Raw genomic sequence first — 20,286 nt, 5'->3', positions numbered from 1 at the left:
AAACATCAATAATGAGAATCTCTGATCAGCTGCCTCCTGCACACCCCCTACTGGAGATGGAGCCTGCAACCCCGGCAGGTGCCCCAGCTGGGAATCCAACCGTGACCTCCTGGTTCATAGGTTGACACTCAACCACTGAGCCACGCCAGCTAGGTCATAGTGACACTTTTACACTTATTTACTTTTTAATTTTTAAAAGTATATATATTTTTATTAATGTCAGAGATGGAGGGAGAGGGAGAGAGAGATAGAATCATCACTGATGAGAAAATCATCCATCAGCTGCATCCTGCACCCCCACATGGGGAACGAGCCTGATCAGAACCGAACCCTGACCTCCTGGTTCATAGGTCAATGCTCAACCACTGAGCAACACCGGCTGGGCTTACAGTTATTTTTATGGACATGCAGCATGGTGTGTGTGTAGGGTGTACAGCGTGCTGATTTGGTGTTGATATTTTGCAATCTCATTACCCCTGTAGAGTTAGCGAACTCCTCCATGTCTGTGTGTGGGGGGAATAATTACCATCCGGTCTCTTAGCAACTCCGGGCTGTGCCGTTGTCTGTGACACGAAGTTGTGCGCTAGATCGCCAGGACTTATTTACCTACTGGCTGCAAGGTGGCCCCCTTAAAACCGTCTCCCCACCTCCAACCCCTGGTCCCCGGGATTCTGCTTCGTGTTTCTGGGTTTGGCTTTTTAAAAATCCCACATGTAAGTGATTCCATGCAGGGCTTGTCTCTCTCTGACTCATTGCGCAGAGCATCTGCCCTCAGGTTTACCCCAAGATTACATTGTTTGAAATGATCCCCCAAAATAACGATCACAAAGGAGGGATAAAGACAGTGTCTCGCCTGGTGATTTCTGGAACAGGCAGGGAGCCCACAGTCTTTCCTAGCAAAGCTGTAGATGGTGCAGATGCACAGGCGGGTGGGAGGAGGAGGAAGAGGAGTAGGAGGGTCCCAGCAATGGGAGCACCGGTAGAGGTTGAGGCCAGCGGGAAAGTCCAAGTAGGTCTGTGAGCTCCTATTGCTGTCTGCCCCGTTGAGAAATGACCGTGGGAAATTAACCACTTCCCAACAAAGGAAGAAGCCGGAATACGATGGGGAACAGCCGGAAATGCGGAATATATTTCTGATCTCTGCGCAACTTTGGGAGCAAGAAAACACCACGTTCCAGTGAGTTGTCTTCCTGTGTTCAGCCGGTGCATAGCGTCGGATCTACGGACACGTCTATAAGAGTTTCGGGTAGAAAAAGTGGACAGAATTACAGCCAAAGGATAGGGGTTTACCCCTTTCTTTTTTCTTTTTCAAATACTTCTTCACTGATTTCTAGAGAGCGAGGAAAGGAGAGGGATCACGATAGAAATGTGGGTTAACCATTTAAATTTTCATTGCTTCCTTTAAAATTTTTTTTTGTTTTCCTTTTTATTTATTTATTTTTTGCTAATCCTCACTTGGGTTTTTTTTCCCCATTGATTTTCTTTTTTCTCAGAAAGGGTGGAAGAGAGAAAGGGAGGGGGGGGGAGAGAGAGAGAGAGAGAGAGAGAGAGAGAGAGAGAGAGAGAGAGAGAAACATCGATGTGAGAATTTCACATCAATTGGTTGCCACTAGCAGGCACTGACTCACTCCTACCCCTGCTCCCTGTAGCTGTGGGTTTGGAGCCTCAACTCCCACCTCTGCATGTCGTACAGTCATTGCTACCGATGCTCGGTGACAAAAAAAAAAAAATCCTTATTTTGCTTTAAGTCAAAATGCGACAGGAGATCAACCCATGAAACATTTATGTTGATGCCTATAAACAGGCTGTTAGCAATGGAAACGGCGGCCAACTGGTCTACCTGTCAACAGCAATTTAGCAACATGGCCGATCAGTAAAGTAAGCTGTAAAAGGAGTCAGAATTCTGCTTGATTTTCATTTCCATGGTCACTTCCAGAAGAAACCATGACATCCTTGCACTTAATTGCTTCCTTCTTAAATATGCACAGCTTTTTAAAAAATGAATAAATCAATAGAGAAGGTTTGCAAGATGATCCAGAATTTGTAAAATGACATTCCGAGGGAGTGTACTCGGAGCAGCGCCGTTTTGAAAGGAGAATAACTACGAAAATATAGAAGTTACAGGCTCTCCTTGAATCCGATAGCAAAGATGTATACAGCATTATTGAATAATGGCCCAGCCGGAGTCATCATATATCAGGTCACTGTGGCTGGTATATAATAGTATCCTTGATATATGAGCATATACGTTACACTGGTAGACGGAACTGCTGGTGTAGATCCTCATAATCACCTTTCAGAAAACACTTAATTTAAAATGTGCCTGTCCAGCTCCTATTAAGAATAGGTTTGGAATCCTAACCAGTTTGGCTCAGTGGATAGAGCGGACAGAAGGGTCCCGGGTTCGATTTCGGTCAAGGGCATGCACCTTGGTTGTGGGCACATCCCCAGCAGGGGGTGTGCAGGAGGTGTCTGATTGATGTTTCTCTCTCATCGATGTTTCTAACTCTCTATCCCTCTCCCTTCCTCTCTGTAAAAAAATCAATAAAACATATTTAAAAAAAAAAAGAATAGGTTTGGAAACTAAATTATAAGCTCCTTTTTAAAAACTTAGTCCCGCGCTACCACGGCCTGAGCGAGTCTATGTTGAAGACGTGGCGTTAGGAGAAGTTTACGTTTAAAAAAGTTGGCTCTCCGAAGAAACGCCCATCGTTGTGCTGTTGGTGTTTGGCTCGGTTGGCTGATGAGTTTGCCGGCCACGGGCCTAGGGCCAGGTACAAGCTGATTTCAAAACCACCCTCTTCTCCCCGCCGTCCCCACAGGGAAACATGCTTCCGAGTCCTCCGAGACGGGAGGCCAGGAGCCGCACGATGGTGCCCTGCTTCGTCTTCGTGGAGGTAAGGGAACCCGGAGGCTCTGCCGTAGGGTCTGTACGGGCCATTTTATGGCGTCTGGACGGACATCACTCATGTTGGCCTCTGGGCTGTGTGTGTGTGTGTGTGTGTGTGTGTGTGTGTGTGAATAACACCCACACCACAGCGGTAACACGTGTGACCAGCCCCACGTGCTGCTGTGCATTTAATTGAACCAAGCTCCCGGGGGAGGAGAGATGGGGAAATACCCAGGCAAACGGGTGTTCAATCTTCCAAACTTTTCTACTCTAAAAACATGTGCAAGCGGGGCTGGTGTGGCCCAGTGGGTTGAGCATCATCTCACGCAACAAGAGGCTGCTGGTGTGATGACCAGGCCATGGCGCTTCATGAACCTGTGAACCAGTCCAGTGTCTGTGATGTTCCGGAAAGTGTGGCAGATGCATCTGCAATCTCGGAGAACCGCCGCCACTGGTGTCACCGGGTGGCTGGCGTCCTGGGGCCGCCACGACCAAGCCCCAAACGCCGGTGGAGGAAAACAGCAGAGCTGTGCCAGCTCCCAGCGGGTGGCGGCGAGTCTGAAAGGCAGGTGCTGGCCCGGCCGGTCTCCTCCAGCTTCAGGGTTTGGGGCAACCCTTGGCTTGTGGGTGCCTCACCCCATCTTCATGTCCTCCTTGTGTGTGTGTCCATCTCTGTCCAAATCCCCACCCTCTTTTCTTTTAAATATATTGTCATTGCTTTCAGAGAGGAAGGGAGAGGGAGAGGAACATCCATGATGAGAGAGAAGCATGGATCGGCTGCCTCCTGCACGCCCCCTACTGGGGATCCAGCCTGCCACCCGGGCCTGTGCCTCTGACTGGAATCAAACTCAGGACCCTCCAGGCTGCAGGCTGATGCTCTATCCACTCAGCCAAACGAGTTAGGGCCAAATTTCCCCTTTTTATAAGGACACCAGTCCCGTGGACTGGAGCCTACCCTCACGACTTCCTCTTAAATCGATTATCTCTCTAAAGATCCTGTTTCCAGCCCTGACTGGTGTGGCTCAGTGGCTAGAGCGTCGGCCTGCGGACTGAAGGGTAACAGGTTCCATTCCGGTCAAGGGCAAGTACCTTGGTTGTGGGCACATCCCCAGTAGGGGGTGTGCAGGAGGCGGCTGATCGGTGTTTCTCTCTCATGGACATTTCTGACTCTCTGTCTCTCTCCCTTCCTCTCTGTAAAAAATCAATGAAGTATATATTTTTAAAAAGATTCTGTTTCCAAATAACGTCATATGCTGAGGCCCCCGGGGTTACCTATCTTTACGAGGGGGTAGGGTGGGGGGAGAACCGACATAATTCTACCCGCAGCACAGGCATCTACTGCTTCTTAAAGGAGCCAGCTAACGTCTAACCCGCCCCAACTCCGAAAGGCCGAGTCCCAGGCCCTTCTCGGAGCAGCGACCCGCGCGTCCTACTTTTCTCCACCTCGCTGCGCGGCCACGCCCTGCCAGCCTTGTTGGAGAGCTGTCCCTTGGGTCCGGGCTAGCCGTCACTCCTGGTCTAATTAGGGGCGCCACTCCCTGACCTGTGAATCCGTGCCCAGGGGCCCCCGTTCTGCGTCTCCTGGGTCAGTCCCGCCTCCCGTACTAAGACGGCCTCCCTGGGAGGCTGACCTTGACCTCACGCTGCCTCTATTGGCCGTCTGTCAAGGTCGATGGTAGTAGGAGCAGCTCCTAGTTCCTGAAAGCTCTTCTGAGCTGGGGGTGGGGGTAGGGGGTGGGAAGATGGGGGAGGGGGGTGTCATTTCCAACGCGCTGCCGGAACCACCTCCCGGGGTCCCCCCCTCCACCCCCGGCAGCCTGTGCGATGGGCCAGCCCGCAGCTGGGGCGGTCCTGGACCTTCCTCTCCCCCCAGAAGCTGGGAAACCAGCCCCGGGCGTTAGAACTCCATCGGAAGGGCCAGCCAGCCGGCGTGAGGACGCTCCTACGGGCCAGCACGGGAGAAGCGCTGCGCCAATGAGAGCCACAACCTAACGGCTGTGCGCACATTTCAGCTGTAGATTTCCCCTGACTGTCTCACAATAATGCCCCAAACACATTCTTTATTTATTTCTAATATATTTTATTGATTTTTTTTACAGAGAGGAAGGAAGAGGGATAGAGAGTTAGAAACACTGATGAGGACGAGAGAGAAACCTCGATCAGCTGCCTCCTACACACACCCCTTCCCCCACTGGGGGGGACGTGCCCGCAACAAAGGTACATGCCCTTGACCGGAATCGAACTCGGGACCCTTCAGTCTGCAGGCCGATGCTCTATCCACTGAGCCACACCGGCTAGGGCCACACGGCATTATTTAGATGAGGGCAAAGCTCTTATCTCTGTCCCCACACCCGGGAGCTGCCAGGGCCCGGACCTCCTGTTACCCATGCTTGCATGTGAAGAGCCCATTCTGATTGATAAGAACTTGTTGAGTCGGTGGAAATCACTGAATTGTCTTGTTCCTCCCGGTCCTTCATCTCCCTGCTTTTAACCCGGGGAGCCTGGTGTCCCTGTGCCGCTCGCTGCCGGGAGACAATCTTTCTGGAAACGCTTGGCTCCTACACGTCACCCATCTCCCCACCAGCCGCATGGCCTTGGCCTCTTGCTTTTCACACGAAATGGCTTTTTCTTCATGTTCGTCTTTCTGGTGTGTTGTCTTTCTCTACACGTTCCCGGTTTTCACTGACGAGCGAGGGACGGTGCCAGGGGTCCGCTCTCCGCGTGGCCTGTGTCTCAGATGCACTGAGCGGGGTGGCACAGGGCTGAGCTCAGCCCTGGGGAGAAAGCAGGGACAGCCGGTGGGCTGGCAGGACTGAGTTGCTCCGCTGGAGGGTCATGAGAAAGCAGCCTCAGTCACCAGATGCTTTCTAGCTGCTCAAGGAGAGAGAGAAACGTGTGCTGAGCCCTGGTGCTCCCCCTGCCCCCCCTCATCCCTCCTTCCCAAAGCCTAAGGGCAGAGGGGGAGGGGCTGGGGGCGGAGGGGCCGGCAGGAAGTAGGAGGGAGCCTTTCAACTTCAGGGCCCAGCTGGTTTCTCAGGGGGGCTGGGTTCAAACCGGGACACCCAGCTCCCTTCCCCTGTGCCTCTTCCTAATGCTCAGCTTTCCAGCTGGGCTGCCTGGTCTATTTTAGGACGCCGCTCACGTGCTCCCTCTGCAGGCCAGACCTCGGTGCTGCAGGATGCTGGGGAGGAGGCGGGCTGTTGGCAGGGAGAGTGAGGCCTCAGGCTTCCCCAGGGCAGCAGGTGGGGTGGCAGCTCAGAGCTGGCCCCGCTGCCCGCTCCCCCTCATGCCCCTGCCGCCCAGGAGCGAACCAGCGTCCACCGAGCCCTCACCAGGCGCCGCTCGGACGGCATGTTTCCTAGGGAAACGGCTTAGATGTCGCCCCGTTATTTTGGGGGTGACACTCACACAGCTGGGCCTGTTTTGCTCAGGCTCGCTACCATCTGCTTCAGCCTCCCAGTCCCAACAGTCTCCCCTTCCCCCAGTGCGGGGGCCCAGCCTGGACACGCCCAGTTCCCAGCACGCCTGCCGCGCACCTGCCTCCTGCGCCCAGAGCTCGGAGATGTGGGGACTCCTGCCCAAATGCTCCCCCTGGGAAGCCCGGCCCGGCCCAGGCTCCGCTCAGGCAGCCTGGGGGGTGGCGGGGGGGCTGTGACGGAGCCCCAGGAACCGGCCTGGCGTCCGTGGGCTCGGTTCGTTGCCATTCTGGGTACAGTCACCTCGGCTGACCTGCCGGCGTAGACCCGGGTTACGGCCTTCTCGGTGGCACCGCCTTTGTTCCGTTTTGTTTTTTCCTTGGGAATGTAACCCTTTTCTACAGGAAGCTTTAGGAACAGAGGACGGGAGAGGGTAAAACAAGAGTCTGCGGAGCTTCCACACCGTTTCCCACGGTGGCCGCACCGCCTGCCCTCCCACCGCAGCCACGAGGGTCTCCTGGTCCCCCCATCCTCCTCGCCCGCGCGCGTGTGCGGGTTTACTGACGGCGGCCGCCCCGACGGGCTGGAGGGGACGCCCCCCGGTGGCTCCCGCTTGCGCCTCTCTGGTGCTGGGGACGCTGAGCACCTTCCCGTGGTCGGCTGGCCGTCGGTGCGTCCGCTGTGGAGACCTGTCTGTCCAGGGCCTTTGTCCAGGGTCCGTTGGGTCCGTCATCTTGTTGGTGTGGAGTTGTATGAGTCCTTTGTATGTAGGTGTCTGATTAAAACCCGCCTCACTCACCCTGGACGCCACACCCCGAAGCCCGGAGCGAGTGGATGAGGGTGAGTGGGGGCTCCCACAGACACGGAAGCCAAGTCTGAGGTGTAACACCTCTCGGGGGCACCGGGGTAGGCGTGGGGGGGCAGAGATATCTGAGTAAGACACACCCCTGTTCCTGGTGTATCGTAGTCACTCAATCAATGCTTTTTTTGTTTTAAGAAAACAAGCATCTATTTTAGGCATTTCCCCCTCAAAACGTCCAGAGTGTATCCCACCGTCACAGTGACAAAACCCCGCCTCCCGCACCCGTGTCACCGCAGGAATGAGCAGTGAGACGGCGCTTCCAGCGAGTAGCTCCTGTCAGATCGCAGAGATGAATGGGGTCCCCACCTCTCGGCGCCTGAGGGGAGAGTCCTGGCGATCGTGGGAAGGTTCCCAGGAATCAGCGCCCTGCTCCCCCTGGGCACCCTTCTCTGCAGGAGGCTTTCGCGGAGTTAATTAAGGTTTCACTCTCCGTGTTCTATTTTTATCCGAACTCTATCTATATAAGAGTCAAGAAAATATTACAGCAAGTCCCCGGCTGAGCAGAGCCCGGACCGCAGTGCTTTGTTCTGATCCATCGCGTTACACGGAAGACGCCGTTCCCCGTGGACGCACTCCTCACGATGATGGGATTAGTACAATGAGGTGTGATTTGTTGAACCCAATTCAGGGACAAGCAATCAGAAGAGTCAACAAAAACAATAAGCAACGTTCTGTTTCTCTTCCCCTAAGTCAGCGGTTGGCAAACTCATTAGTCAACAGAGCCAACTATCAACAGGACAACGACTGAAATTTCTTTGGAGAGCCACGTTTTTTAAACTTAAACTATATCGGTAGGTAGGCACAATGTTAGTATTACCTCAACGAGGGTCCTCCTAAGCTGGCCTTTGCTAAAAACTCAAGGGGCCAAAGAGCCGCACGTGGCTCTCGAGCCGCGGTTTGCCGACCGCTCCCCTAAGTCCTCCCAAAGCCGCACAGCACGCACACAGTCTATGTGGGAACCCGCCCCTGCTGTTCCTAAAGGAGTAGGCTCATTGGTTTATTTTTATTTATTCAAGGGGTCCTTCTGGAATACCCACAGGGTGCAGGCGGGGCTCCCCCTGGGGGCAGAGCGGGGACATGACAGCAGGGCCCTCTGTTATGGACTGTGCTGGGCACTCACTACTCCTTCACAGCGGACCACAATGCATCTTCATTTAGGAGGTTATGCGCGAATACCCCCTACAGGAGACTCTCCCTCACCCCAAGGAAACGGTGCGAACTGAAAAGCGAACACCATCCTTCCGGAAGTTCCGTTCAGGGGGAAGGGTGGGGAGTCCCCGGAGGAGAGGAGCGTTGGCAGCCTCGGAGTGGCTCTATGAATGGCCCCCGAGGCAGCCCCACGTCTGTGCAGCCAATGTTCCCGGCACCGGCGTGGCGGGGCGGTCACTGCACCGCCCAGTGGCCCGCTGCCCGGCGCCCCTGCCTGGGGAGCGCCTGGGCCCGCGTTATTGAACATGTTTGCGGCGATGTGGGGGGACTCACACCGCGATCAGAACAGCACCCCAAACCGCCGTCCCCTGCAAATGTAACTGGCCTTTTAAGACGAACATTCCAGAAACCCGGGAGGCAGTGCCGCGCTTTGAGAAGGACAGGAACATTTCCACCTCTTTGCCTCCTACACCTGCTCCTTACTGCCCTCTGGGGCGGGGCCTGTGAGAAGTGCCAGGCTCTGGGGAGCCCCACCTCCGCCCCAAAATGTGCCGCTTAACATTATCCTGCAAGACAGGCACCCACCTGGCTCAGGAAGCGGGCTCTGCGCACATGTGGGGTTCACCCTGACTTCCCTCCACGCACACGCGTGTCCGCGCACGCAGGGTGCGTTCCGTGTGCACGTTACGCATGCATGTTCCTTGTGCATGTTCCATATGCATGTTCTGTGTGCGTGTTCCATGTGCATGGTCCGTGTGCATGCGGTGTGCCCGCCCGGTCTCCTGGCCCCAGGGAATCAGGGAGCAGCCAAACGCCCTTCCCCCTGGCGCCCCCCGCACCCCCTTTCCCTGGACCCCGGAATCGGCCCGGCCTGCCTCCCAGGCGGCTGGCCATGGCAGAGGGGCGCTGAGAGGCGGGGGCCGGGGAGAGGCGGCCCGCAGCGCCGGCTCGGGGGTGCGCTTCCCGGCGGCGGTTGCTCCGCAGACGCGTGCGCGCCCCTCTCCCCGCGCCGCGCGGCTTCCCGAGCCGCCCGCGCCGCCGGAGGGAGTTCCCAGCGGCTCCCGCTCCGCCGCCCCCGCCCCCGGCCTGGTCCCCGGGCCCCGGCCCCCCGCTCCGCCGCGCCCTCCGAGGGGCGCAGCGCCGCCTCCTCTGCGCCGCCGGGGGCTTCACCGCGGCCGCTGCACCCGGAGCTCCCCGCCCGCTCCCCGCCCCCGGACCCCCTCCCCGCGGACCCCGCTCCCCGCCCCCGGACCCAGCTCCCCGCCCCCCGCCCCCGGACCCCGCTCCCCCCGACCCGCCGCCCGTACCCCGCCCCCGGACCCCGCTCCCCCCCGGACCCCGCTCCCCCGCGCCCCCCCGGACCCCGCTCCCCCCGGACCCCGCTCCCCCGGACCCGCCCCCGCCCCGGACCCCGCTCCCCGCCCCCGGACCCCGCTCCCCCGCCCCCGGACCCCCGCTCCCCCCGGACCCGCCCCCGCCCCCGCCCCCGGACCCCGCTCCCCGCCCCCGGACCCCGCTCCCCCCGGACCCCGCTCCCCCCGACCCCGCTCCCCGCCCCGGACCCCGCTCCCCGCCCCCCGCCCCCGGACCCCGCTCCCCCCGGACCCCTCCCCGCCCCCCGCCCCCGGACCCCGCTCCCCCCGGACCCGGCTCCCCGCCCCCGGACCCCGCTCCCCGCCCCCGGACCCCGCTCCCGCCCCCGGACCCCGCTCCCCGCCCCCGGACCCCGCTCCCCCCCCGGACCGCTCCCCCCGGACCCGCTCCCCCGCCCCCCGGACCCCGCTCCCCCCGGACCCCGCCCCCGCCCCCGGACCCCGCTCCCCCGGACCCCGCTCCCCGCCCCCCGGACCCCGCTCCCCCGCACCCCGCCCCCGGACCCCGCTCCCCCGGACCCGGCTCCCCGCCCCGGACCCCGCTCCCCCCGGACCCCGCTCCCCGCCCCGGACCCCGCTCCCCCCGGATCCCGCTCCCCCCCGGACCCCGCTCTCCCCGGACCCGCTCCCGCCCCCCGGACCCCGCTCCCCCCGGACCCCGCCCCCCCCGGACCCCGCTCCCCCCGGACCCCGCTCCCCCCGGACCCCGCTCCCCGCCCCCGGACCCCGCTCCCCCCGGCGGGCGGCGCCGCGGAGGGCGGGCGGGGAGGGCGCCGGAGCGGCGGGCGGAGGAGGCGCAGCCGGCCCGCAGCATGCTCTACTTCCAGGCGGTGATCATGGCGGGCACCGTGATGCTGGCCTACTACTTCGAGTACACCGACACGTTCGCCGTGAACGTGCAGGGCTTCTTCTGCCACGACAGCGCCTACCGCCAGCCCTACCCCGGCCCCGAGGCCCGCAGCGCCGTGCCGCCCGCGCTGCTCTACTCGCTGGCCGCCGGCGTGCCCGCGCTCGTGGTAAGCCCGCCGCCCCCGGGCCCCGAACCCGGCCCCGAACCCGGCCCCGCGCCCCCGCCCCGCGCCCTGGCCCCGGTGGTAAGCCCGCCGCCCCCGGGCCCCGAACCCGGCCCCGCGCCCCTGCCCCGCGCCCCCGCCCCGCGCCCTGGCCCCGGTGGTAAGCCCGCCGCCCCCCGCGCCCCCGCCCCCGACCCCGGCCCGCGCCCCTGCCCCGAACCCGATCCCGAACCCGGCCCCGCGCTCCGCGCCCCGCGCCTCCCGCCCGGGCCCGGAGCCCGGCCCCGCGCCCCGTGCCTCCCGCCCCGCGCCCCGGCCCCGCGCTCCTGGTAAGCCCGCCGCCCGCCCCAGCCCAGGCCGGGCCCCCGCCCCGCGCCCCGCGCCCGGCCCCGCTGCCTTCCTGCGGGGAGCGGGCCCCAGCCCTGGCCTCCCGTGTGTCTGTGAGGCGGGCAGCCGCCCCTCCCCAGGGACCTAGGGCGTCCCCGTGGGTGCGGAGGGAGCTCCCATCCTCCCCCCCCCCCCCCCCGCCCCGTGCCACCCGCACCCTGTGGTCCCGCAGCCGGCGGGGGAGGGGCGCGGAGGGCTGAGGAGAGGCGGGTGGGGGTGGGGGCTGGGGGCTGGGGTGCGGGTGAGCATTGGGGAGCATCTGGACTCCATCGCCGCGGAGCTGGCTCCCAGGTTGGACGGGAACAGGGGATCCACTGCCGGGGTGTGGAGGGGACCGTCTCCCCAGTGGGGACGCCTGTTCCCATTCCACCGCCTCCTGCCCCGTCCATGGAGGCGCCCCTGGGGCTCCCCTGACCAGGGCGCAGCCCCCCTAAAGGAGCAGAGAGGCCCCCAGATGGAGAGGCTGAGCTGGGAGGTGCTGGGGGGCGCTGTTAGCCCAGCATCTACTGGGCTGCTCCCTCCCGACTCCACAGCCTGGCTGGCCACAGGCCTCTTGGGCTCAGAGACTCTGAGTGTGAGTGTGTGAGTGTGAGTGTGTGTGAATGTGTGTGTGAGTGTGTGTGAGTGTGTGTGTGTGAGTGTGAGTGTGTGTGTGTGTGAGTGTGTGTGTATATGTGTGTGTGAATGTGTGAGTGTGTGTGTGTGTGAGTGTGTGAGTGTGTGAGTGTGTGTGTGTGTGTGTGTGAGTGTGTGTGTGTGAGTGTGTGAGTGTGTGTGTGTGAGTGTGAGTGTGTGTGAATGTGTGTGAGTGTGTGAGTGTGAGTGTGTGTGTGTGTGAGTGTGTGAGTGTGTGAGTGTGTGTGTGTGTGTGTGTGTGAGTGTGTGTGTGTGAGTGTGTGAGTGTGTGTGTGTGAGTGTGAGTGTGTGTGAATGTGTGTGAGTGTGTGAGTGTGTGTGTGTGTGAGTGTGTGTGTGTGAGTGTGTGTGTGAGAGTGTGTGAGTGTGTGAGTGTGTGTGTGAGTGTGAGTGTGTGTGAATGTGTGTGTGTGAGTGTGTGTGTGAGTGTGAGTGTGTGTGTGTGAGTGTGAGTGTGTGTGTGTGAGTGTGAGTGTGTGTGAATGTGTGTGAGTGTGTGTGTGTGAGTGTGTGTGTGAGTGTGTGTGTGTGTGTGTTGTGTGTACGGACTCCCATGTGCACGCATATGCAGAGACAGTTATTAGGTTGATATGCAAATGCCATAGAGCCAACATGTTCTATTAATAAGCATGTGATCGTTTGCACATGTGGAGAGGACGCCCAGGTCCTGGTGGGAGGATTGGTATGTTTCTTCAGAAAACACTGTGGTTCCTGTGATCTGGTCAGAGGATTGGAGGTTCCATTCCCACGGCTCCCCCTCCCTCCTCTGTCTTCCCCTTCCCCAACCTCCCCCTCTCCCTACACAAACACAGATAACAAACAGGAAATTAAAAGCCAGCAGGCGGTGTTGTTTTCGGGGGCTGGGCCTGCCCAAGCAGTGAGGAATGCTGGGACCATCTGCTTGGATATGGGTGTTGTCTTGGGTTTTAGGGGGAAACACTCAGTAAGTCAGCACCACGGACAGCGCCGGGCACCTGGGGCTTTGGCCTCGGCTGGGCTGACATGGGTGACCGGTGTGGGCAGCCCTCGCACCCGGAATGTCCTGCTTGGCCTGGCTGTCACTCGCTCACGTGTGTCAGAGACCCCCAGACCCGGCCCGGCTTCCCGGGGTGCTCTCTTGCTCCCACTGGGAAAAAAGTCAGCTTTCTGTGAGGCCGTTCCTGCAGGCGCTGGTCCCAGCACGTGTTTCCCGTGTCTTCCCGGGTGGCGTGTTTTTAGGGAAATAGCCTGTCCTCCGACGCCGGTGCCCTGGCACCATCACCGGTGAGGCCGGGCTCGCCTGGGCCGTGCTGGGCGGGTTTTACTGAAACGAGAGACTTTCCGAGCCTCCGCTCCTCGGCCCGCCGTGGCGGGCGCCAGTGGAGACGCCAAGGCCCGAAGATGTCTGACTTCTGGCCGCTTGGCGGACTGAGGAGGGGAAAGGGGTGTGCCTGCTCAGTGCGGGTGTGTGTGTGTGTGTGTGTGTGTGTGTGTCCACGTCCCCAGAGCCGCATGCGCTTCCAGAGCCCCCTCCTGGGGACACGCTCTCCATGGGATGTGGAGGACCCTGAGGTGCGGCCTGAGCCAGGGCCCCGCAGCAGAGGGCAGGTGCGGGGGGAGGGGGTGCCCTGAGACCCGTGTCAGGTCTCCCGATGTGGAAGGGAGCCCAGAGGTGGCTGAGGGGCGGGCCTGGTTGGCCCACGTGTGTGCCCTGTTTCGTTGGCACTGGGGACGGGCCTGGGGTCCGTGTGCGGAGGGCGGCTGGTTTTAGGGCTCCCTGGGCGGGGGCCTCGGCTGGCCCGGGCTCTGTGGCTGGGACGGCGGGCAGTGTGCCAGGCTGGGCCGGCGGGCGGTTGGGGTGGCAGTCACGTGGGTGAACACGCTGTTGTTAATGGTCATGGCAGCGCTGCCGTCCTGGTTGAGTTCGCTACCTTCTACCCACCCCGTGTTTGCGTTCTCTCTGACAACAATTACTATCTTTTTAAATGTGTATATATATTTTTATTTCAGAGAGGAAGGGACAGGGAGAGAGAGGCAGAAACATCAGGGATGAGAACCATGAATGGGCCGGCTGCCTCCTGCACGCCCCACACTGGGGATGGAGCCCACACCCCGGGCCTGTGCCCTTCTCCAGGAATGAACCCTGGCCTCCTGGTTCCGAGGTCCACGCTCAGCCGCTGAGCCACACTGGCCGGACTGAAAGCAATTATTGTTATTATTATTGTCAGCTGGCACTGGGGAAGAGGGGACGTAGACGAAGTCATTTGCCCAAGACCACAGCCTCACACGCTGGGCCCCGAGTGTGGCCGGCTCTGCCGGGCCCGTGCCTCAGGCGGACGCGGTTTCCCGGACGGCGTTCCGCCAGGCATGCGCTCCCTGTCCTTCCTCAGCGCTCACCGCTCAGGGGCTGCGGGGGGGGGGGGGAAGGGTCTTCTGGAGAGGGGGCTTCAGGTCCAAGACGCGCCTCCAAAGCTTCAGGCTCCTCTCACTGCCCCAGCGGAGGCTGGGCTTCGTGCTCGGTACACGTGGGTGCCCCAGCATCGAAGGCAATGCAGCTTTTCAGTTCTGTCATTTTTTTTCTGGTGGTGACTTGGGGACCGGGTTTGAGTCTAACAAATTTGGCTTTAGATTCCAAGTCCGTCCTGCTGTTGTCTTAAAAGTTGGGGATCCTTCTTGCTGGGTGACCTTGAACATCAGGGTGCCCTTGGACAACAAGGATCTTTGGACGAGTTGCTCCTTACGCCTCAGTTTTCTAAGTCCCAGGATTTTTAGTATTAAATTAGATTTCATAGGCAAATACCACCCTTGGCCCATAGTGGATGCTCCCTAAGAATCACTCTATTGCCCTACCTGGGGATGGAGCCCACACCCCAGTGTGGCTCAGTGGATAGAGCGTCGGCCTGCGGACCGAAGGGTCCCTGGTTCAGTTCTGGTCAAGGGCACACGCCTGGTTGCAGGCTTGATCCCCAGTGGGGGGCATGCAGAAGGCAGCCAATCAATGACCCTCTCTCATCATTGATGTTTCTATGTCTCTCTCCCTCTCCCTTCCTCTCTGACATCAATAAACATATATATAATTTTTTTAAAGGATTCACAGTACGCATGCGTGCCATACTGAGTAGTGATGGAGCTTCTTCTCACACAGACGCAGCTAGTGTTTATGGATTGTGTGCAGGGAAGGACGGGGTGTGCTCATCGCGCCTGAGGGTGGGGGAGGCGCCATTTCCTGTTCACGCCCTCCCTCTCCCGGAGGAGCTGAGGCGCGTTTGCCCCGGTGGCCACACGCCCATCGAGGGCGGGAACCCGTTACTCTGGGCCCGGGCTCCCTCGGGTGTGACTCCTCGCACAGACGGGGCCCTCCCGCAGGACGGCGGCCGCTCCTCGGCGGGCGGCTACCTTCGCGTCACCTGTGACAGGGGCGAGTGGAGAGGCTCTGTCAGGACAGTCGCCTGCTGTTCTGTGCAGAGTTGTGGAAGGAAATCTATTTTGCAGACCAGGTGTATTTAAGACGATTAACACAGTCCTTGGGTGGACATTTCTCAGTGTGTGTGTGTGTGTGTGTGTGTGTGTGTGTGTGTACATACACATATACACACTCTGAGTGGCCAGGTTATTATGACCTCTGAATGCATCATAATCCGGCCACTCAGTGGATATCCTATAGAATAAAAGGCTAACATGCAAATTGTCCCCTTGACCAGGAGTTCGACCAGCAGGCAGGCCAGCCAACTGCCCATGTCCCCTCCCGCTGGCCAGGCTGGCCGGACCCCACCCATGCATGAATTCATGCACCAAGCCTCACACATACACACATACATACACTGAGTGGCCAGATTATTATGCCTTCAGAGATCATCATCATCTGGCCACTCGGTGTATGTACCCTGGAGGCCTGATGAGTGAAATTCATGCAGGAGTAGGCCTTCCCTCTCCTGGCAGCCAGCCCTGCTTTCCGCGGGCACCCACCCAGGAATCAGGCTTCCCTCCCAGACCTGGCTTTATCAGGAAGGAGGACCGGTCTGATTGGCATATTATGCTTTTATTACTTTATATGTATACTAGCAGCCCTGCACACAAATCCCTGTGCCAGGAGTGACTGCCGCCCTCCTGCGGCTCCCCCCACTGGCTCATCCTCCTGCAGCTCCCCCTGCCCACCCCCATAGCCACCGCCCTGCCCCCTCCTGTTGGTCTCCACCGCCTGCTTGTAGCTCACTGCTCCACCCTCCTGCAGACCCGTGATCCGGTCGTTACAAGGTCAGTCATTATGCCGTGAGGGTAATTAGCACATTCCTCTCTTATTATATGGGACATGAGTGTGTGTGTGTGATGCATTTGCTCCTTTTCGCAGGAATACATTTTTATTGTATTCCTCACGCACCTTACGCTTGTTCACTCCCTGGCGGGAAGTGTCTCTGGCGATTTCCATCAACCCCCAGAGCCTGCACGTCTGTCATTGCACCAACACAGTCCATGGTTAGCATTCGTCAGGCTGATTAAAGTCACTACTTCCATCAATAAAAATAATTTCTAAAATATCCACAATGCTCATTCAGTCCGTGTTAATTAACAGCAAGACAGCGGAGGCTTACAGCAGCCTCTTCGGGTGGGACCCTGGGGATAAATGCTGGTGAGACCCAGAACTCCCTGCCTCCCTCCTCCCTCCCCTCTGCCCCCTCCTCCCTCCTCCCTTCTCCCTCCCTCCTCCTCCCACCCTCTTTCCCTTCCCTTCCTCCCTCCTCCCTCCTCCCTCCCTCCCTCCCTCCCTCCCTCCCTCCCCTCCTCCCTCCCTCCCTCCCTTCCTCCCTCCCTCCCTCCCTCCCCTCTGCCCCCTCCTCCCTCCTCCCTTCTCCCTCCTTCCCCTCCTCCCTCCCTCCCTCCCTCCCTCCCCTCCTTGACCAGTATTGGTGGAATGCCTCCTTGGGTAGCATACCTGAAGATAAAGATAGCCGAGGTCACCTGGCCCCACCCAGGAGGAAAGCCTCCCCCTTCTCCACAGTCCCAGCAACGCTCCGGAGCGGCCAGGCTGTGAGGTCAGAGGGCAGCCAGCCGAGTGGCGTGGCATCCGCACCTGCGTGGCCCACACCAGAGCCCGGACAACCTTTTGTTCTGACAGAGAGGCCCTTGTTCCTCTCCCCTCGCTCCTCGTCACGTGACGCCTCGGGGTCCCCTCTGTGTCCCAGGGGTGCAGTCTGGAATACAGATCCGGAGGCTGGGGGCACCCCCTTGGGAAGAGACGTGTGATCAGCGTGAGAGAGCGTGCTGGTTAGCTGGGACTTCTTAGTCATGGCGAGGCTCTCCCTCCTTTTAAATTTAAAAAAATATATATTTTATTGACTTTTTACAGAGAGGAAGGGAGAGGGATAGAGAGCTAGAAACATCGGTGAGAGAGAAACATCGACCAGCTGCCTCTTGCACACCCCCTACCAGGGATGTGCCCACAATCAACGTACATGCCCTTGACTGGAATCGAACCTGGGACCTTTCAGTCCGCAGACCGATGCTCTACCACTGAGCCAAACCGGTTTCGGCCCTCCTTTTAAATTTTAAATAAATCCTTCCCCAAGGATGTGTTTATGATCCTAGAGCGAGGAATGGAGAGAGAGAGAGACATTGATGTGAGAGGGAAACATTACTCAGCTGCCTCCTGCCGCCCCCCACTGGGAATCGGGCCCCCACCCTGGGCCTGTGCCCTGATCCACAATCGGACCGTGCCCTCCTGGTGTGTAGGACGGCGCTCAACCACTGAGCCACACGGGCTGGGCTGCCGCTTTGTCAAACTTTTTAAAGTGGGGGCCAGATCACAGTCCCTCAGAGAGCTGGAGGGCCGGACTATATGAACTACTAATTCCTACTGTAACACCTCGGCTGCGCTCACTGCCCAAAAAACCTGGCGGGCCGGATCAGACTCCTCTGCGGGCCGCATGTGGCCCGCGGGCCGTAGTTTGAAGACGCCTGGTTTAGAACATCGTGAAAACCTTCGCATGGCCCCTCTGGAACCACCACGTTCATTTCCCCAGACCCGCTCTCTGTCCCGGGACCGTTTCCCCAAACAGCGCCCTGGCCGGCTTACCGGGCACCTCCTCCTTCCTGTCCTGTCAGCGGAGCCGCCCGCCTGCCCACAGCGGCCCGGGGCCTGGCACCTGCTTCCGGGCTCGGAGCGCTGAGTGAGTCATCCCTCCCCCCGGCCGGCCGGCCTGTGACTCAGCTCGGCACCTCTCCTCAGCGATCGGACGAGAGGGGACACGGGGACTCGGCGCAGGCAGCTCTCTCTCTGACAGGCGTTGCTTTCTGGGGGTGGGGGAGCCAGTAAAAAGTGGGGGACCCGGTAAAAAGTGGGGGACTCTGCAGAACGACGCTGATGCATAGAGAGGATTCTCCGTGTTGCTCGGGCCGGCCATCACCGCTATGACTGCCACTCACCTCGGGGGCCTGGGGGACGGAGAGCAGGATTTCACTGTCCATGGGGACGTTTCCCGGAAATCCAGGATTTCCCGTTAGAGTGAAATGTGAGGCCTGGGCACCTGAGCACCTGCCCACTCAGGCAGGCCCAGGGAGCGGGGCGCAGTAATTCCCTCTTCCGGGTTCATCGCAGAGCCTCTGCCGCCGGCTCGATTCTGGGCTGGGCGTCGTCCCATCGCTGAGAGGTCACCGGTTCGATTCCCGGGCGGCACAGGCCGGGTGGCGGGCTCAGTCCCCAACAGGGGGTGTGCAGGAGGCAGCCGATCAGTATTTCTCGCTCATCAGTGTTTCTCTCTCTCTCTCCCTCTCCCTTCTTTTCTCTCTAAAATCGATTATAAAAAACATTTAGCTAACGGGTCAATATTGGTACACGCGTGGAAGCTGGCGTATACACACAGTTAACATTTCCACGGCCAAGGCTGTTAGTGCTCCTGTCGCTGCTTTGCTTCTGCAATTCCGGCGGCCTGACTTGCGTTTCCTAATTAGCATGCCAGTGTGCTCGCCTGTGCGATGAATGCCTTCCGTCTCCTCTCTGGAAATTAAGGGAAACACACCTGTGTGTGGCTGTGGACACCTGGGGACACGCTGTTGGGATTCTCTCGGGAACTGTGGCTGGAAGCGTACGTGAGGCGGAGCCGTGCTGGTCTGGGTGGGGGAGCCCCGAGCTGGTCCCGGTGACGGAGCGAAGGACACGCTCTGTCCGGCTCCCGGCAGTCCTGTCCTGGCGGGCTCGGTGCCGGGCGGTGACTGAGGGTCCCTGTGGCCGGCGTGGGCACGGCCAGCCTTGGGGGACTCGCTGGGCTACACACGGTTGTGATGTGCACACGCTTGTTAGCGCCTTGGCTTCGTTCGCGCAGAAGGGAGAAGAGAAGGGGCTCAGTGGGAAGGCACATGGCGGGCTGCGGAGGAGCGGGGAGAGCAGCCGGTGAAGGGCACGGCGAGCAGGATCCGCACGGCGCTAACGGGGCCCGGCTGCAGGGTGGACGCGGCCAGGTGGGAGGAGCTGGCCCAGGAGAAGGGAGGCAGGATGCCCAGTGGAGGGTTTTTGTTGTGAGTCTTCACCCGAGGATAGTTTTCCATTGATTTTTAAGGGAGAGGGGAAGAGAGAGATCCAGAGAGAAACACCGATGTGAGAGAGGCACATCGATTGGTGGCCAGGGCCCAGGCCGGGGAGGAACCTGCAACCCAGGGACATGCCCGTCACTGGAATCGCACCCGGGACCCTTTGGTCCGCAGGCCGACGCCCTATCCACTGGGCCACGCCGGCCAGGGCCGGATGGAGGTCTCATTTTCCCAAAGGAGAAGGGATCTGGAGCGGCCCTGGCACCTGCCGGGGTTTGATGGCAGAGCCTGGGAGCCGGTAGTGCAGTGAGGACCGAGGAGGCCCAGGCGAGGGGGCAGCCGGGCGTGTGGGCAGGCAGCGCCTGGCACGCAGCTTCGATAGATGGCCCCTCGGCCGCCAGGTGCAGCACTGAGCCCGGGCCCTGGAAAGGATGGGGGTTGGAAACTGGGCGCTGGGAGGCTGCACAGGTAACATTTCAAACCCCACCTGAATGCCCTCAGATTTCCCACCTGTGTCCCTGGTCAGAGCAAGAGCTTTCTCTCTCATTGTGTGAACGAACCCTGGCTTTCTTTTCTCCTTAAAAAACATATTCCTATTATTGATTTCAGAGAGGAAGGGAGAGGGGAAGAGAGAAACATCAATGATGAGAGACAATCATGGATCGGCTGCCTCCTGCACGCCCCACACTGGGTAACCCAGGCCTGTGCCCTGACCGGGAGCCAAACCCTGACCTGGTTCCTAGGTCGATGCTCAACCACTGAGCCATACTGGCCAGCCTCTTTTTTTCTTTTGCTTTTCTCCTCTCCTCTTCCTCTTAGGCATGGAAGGGGCGATGGAGTTGGCCTTTCTCAGCTTCTCTTTCTTGCAGAGCCTGGTGCTTTTGCTCAATTGTCCTCCCCAAAGGCCAGTCTCTCCTAAGAAGAGAGAAGCCGTTGGCGTTTCCTCACTCTCCCCAGCGGGTCTGGGACCCAGGCCAGGCCGGACCCTCAGGACCGTGCCCAGGACACGGGTTCCTCAGGCCCCGTCAGCGTGATGCCGGCCGCCGGGCCCGCGGCTGTC

At 59.9% G+C, this 20,286-nt stretch overlaps 1 protein-coding gene across 1 annotated transcript in view; it reads left to right on the top strand.

The window, feature by feature from the left end:
• Positions 1–10,477: 10,477 nt before the first annotated feature.
• The window catches only part of PLPPR5 (phospholipid phosphatase related 5), a 28,668-nt gene continuing 18,859 nt past the window's right edge, over positions 10,478–20,286 (top strand). Inside the window, exon 1 of the mRNA XM_036452692.2 lies at positions 10,478–10,706. Within this exon, the coding sequence (XP_036308585.1) occupies positions 10,503–10,706 (204 nt within the window). The 5' untranslated portion in view covers positions 10,478–10,502. The remainder of the gene's footprint in view (positions 10,707–20,286) is intronic.

This window comes from Pipistrellus kuhlii, unplaced genomic scaffold (genome assembly GCF_014108245.1).
Source record: "Pipistrellus kuhlii isolate mPipKuh1 unplaced genomic scaffold, mPipKuh1.p scaffold_m20_p_24, whole genome shotgun sequence".
Taxonomy (NCBI): Eukaryota; Metazoa; Chordata; class Mammalia; order Chiroptera; family Vespertilionidae; genus Pipistrellus; species Pipistrellus kuhlii.
Note: the sequence above shows the minus strand (reverse complement) of the source record. Positions and strands in the feature narration are given on the sequence as shown.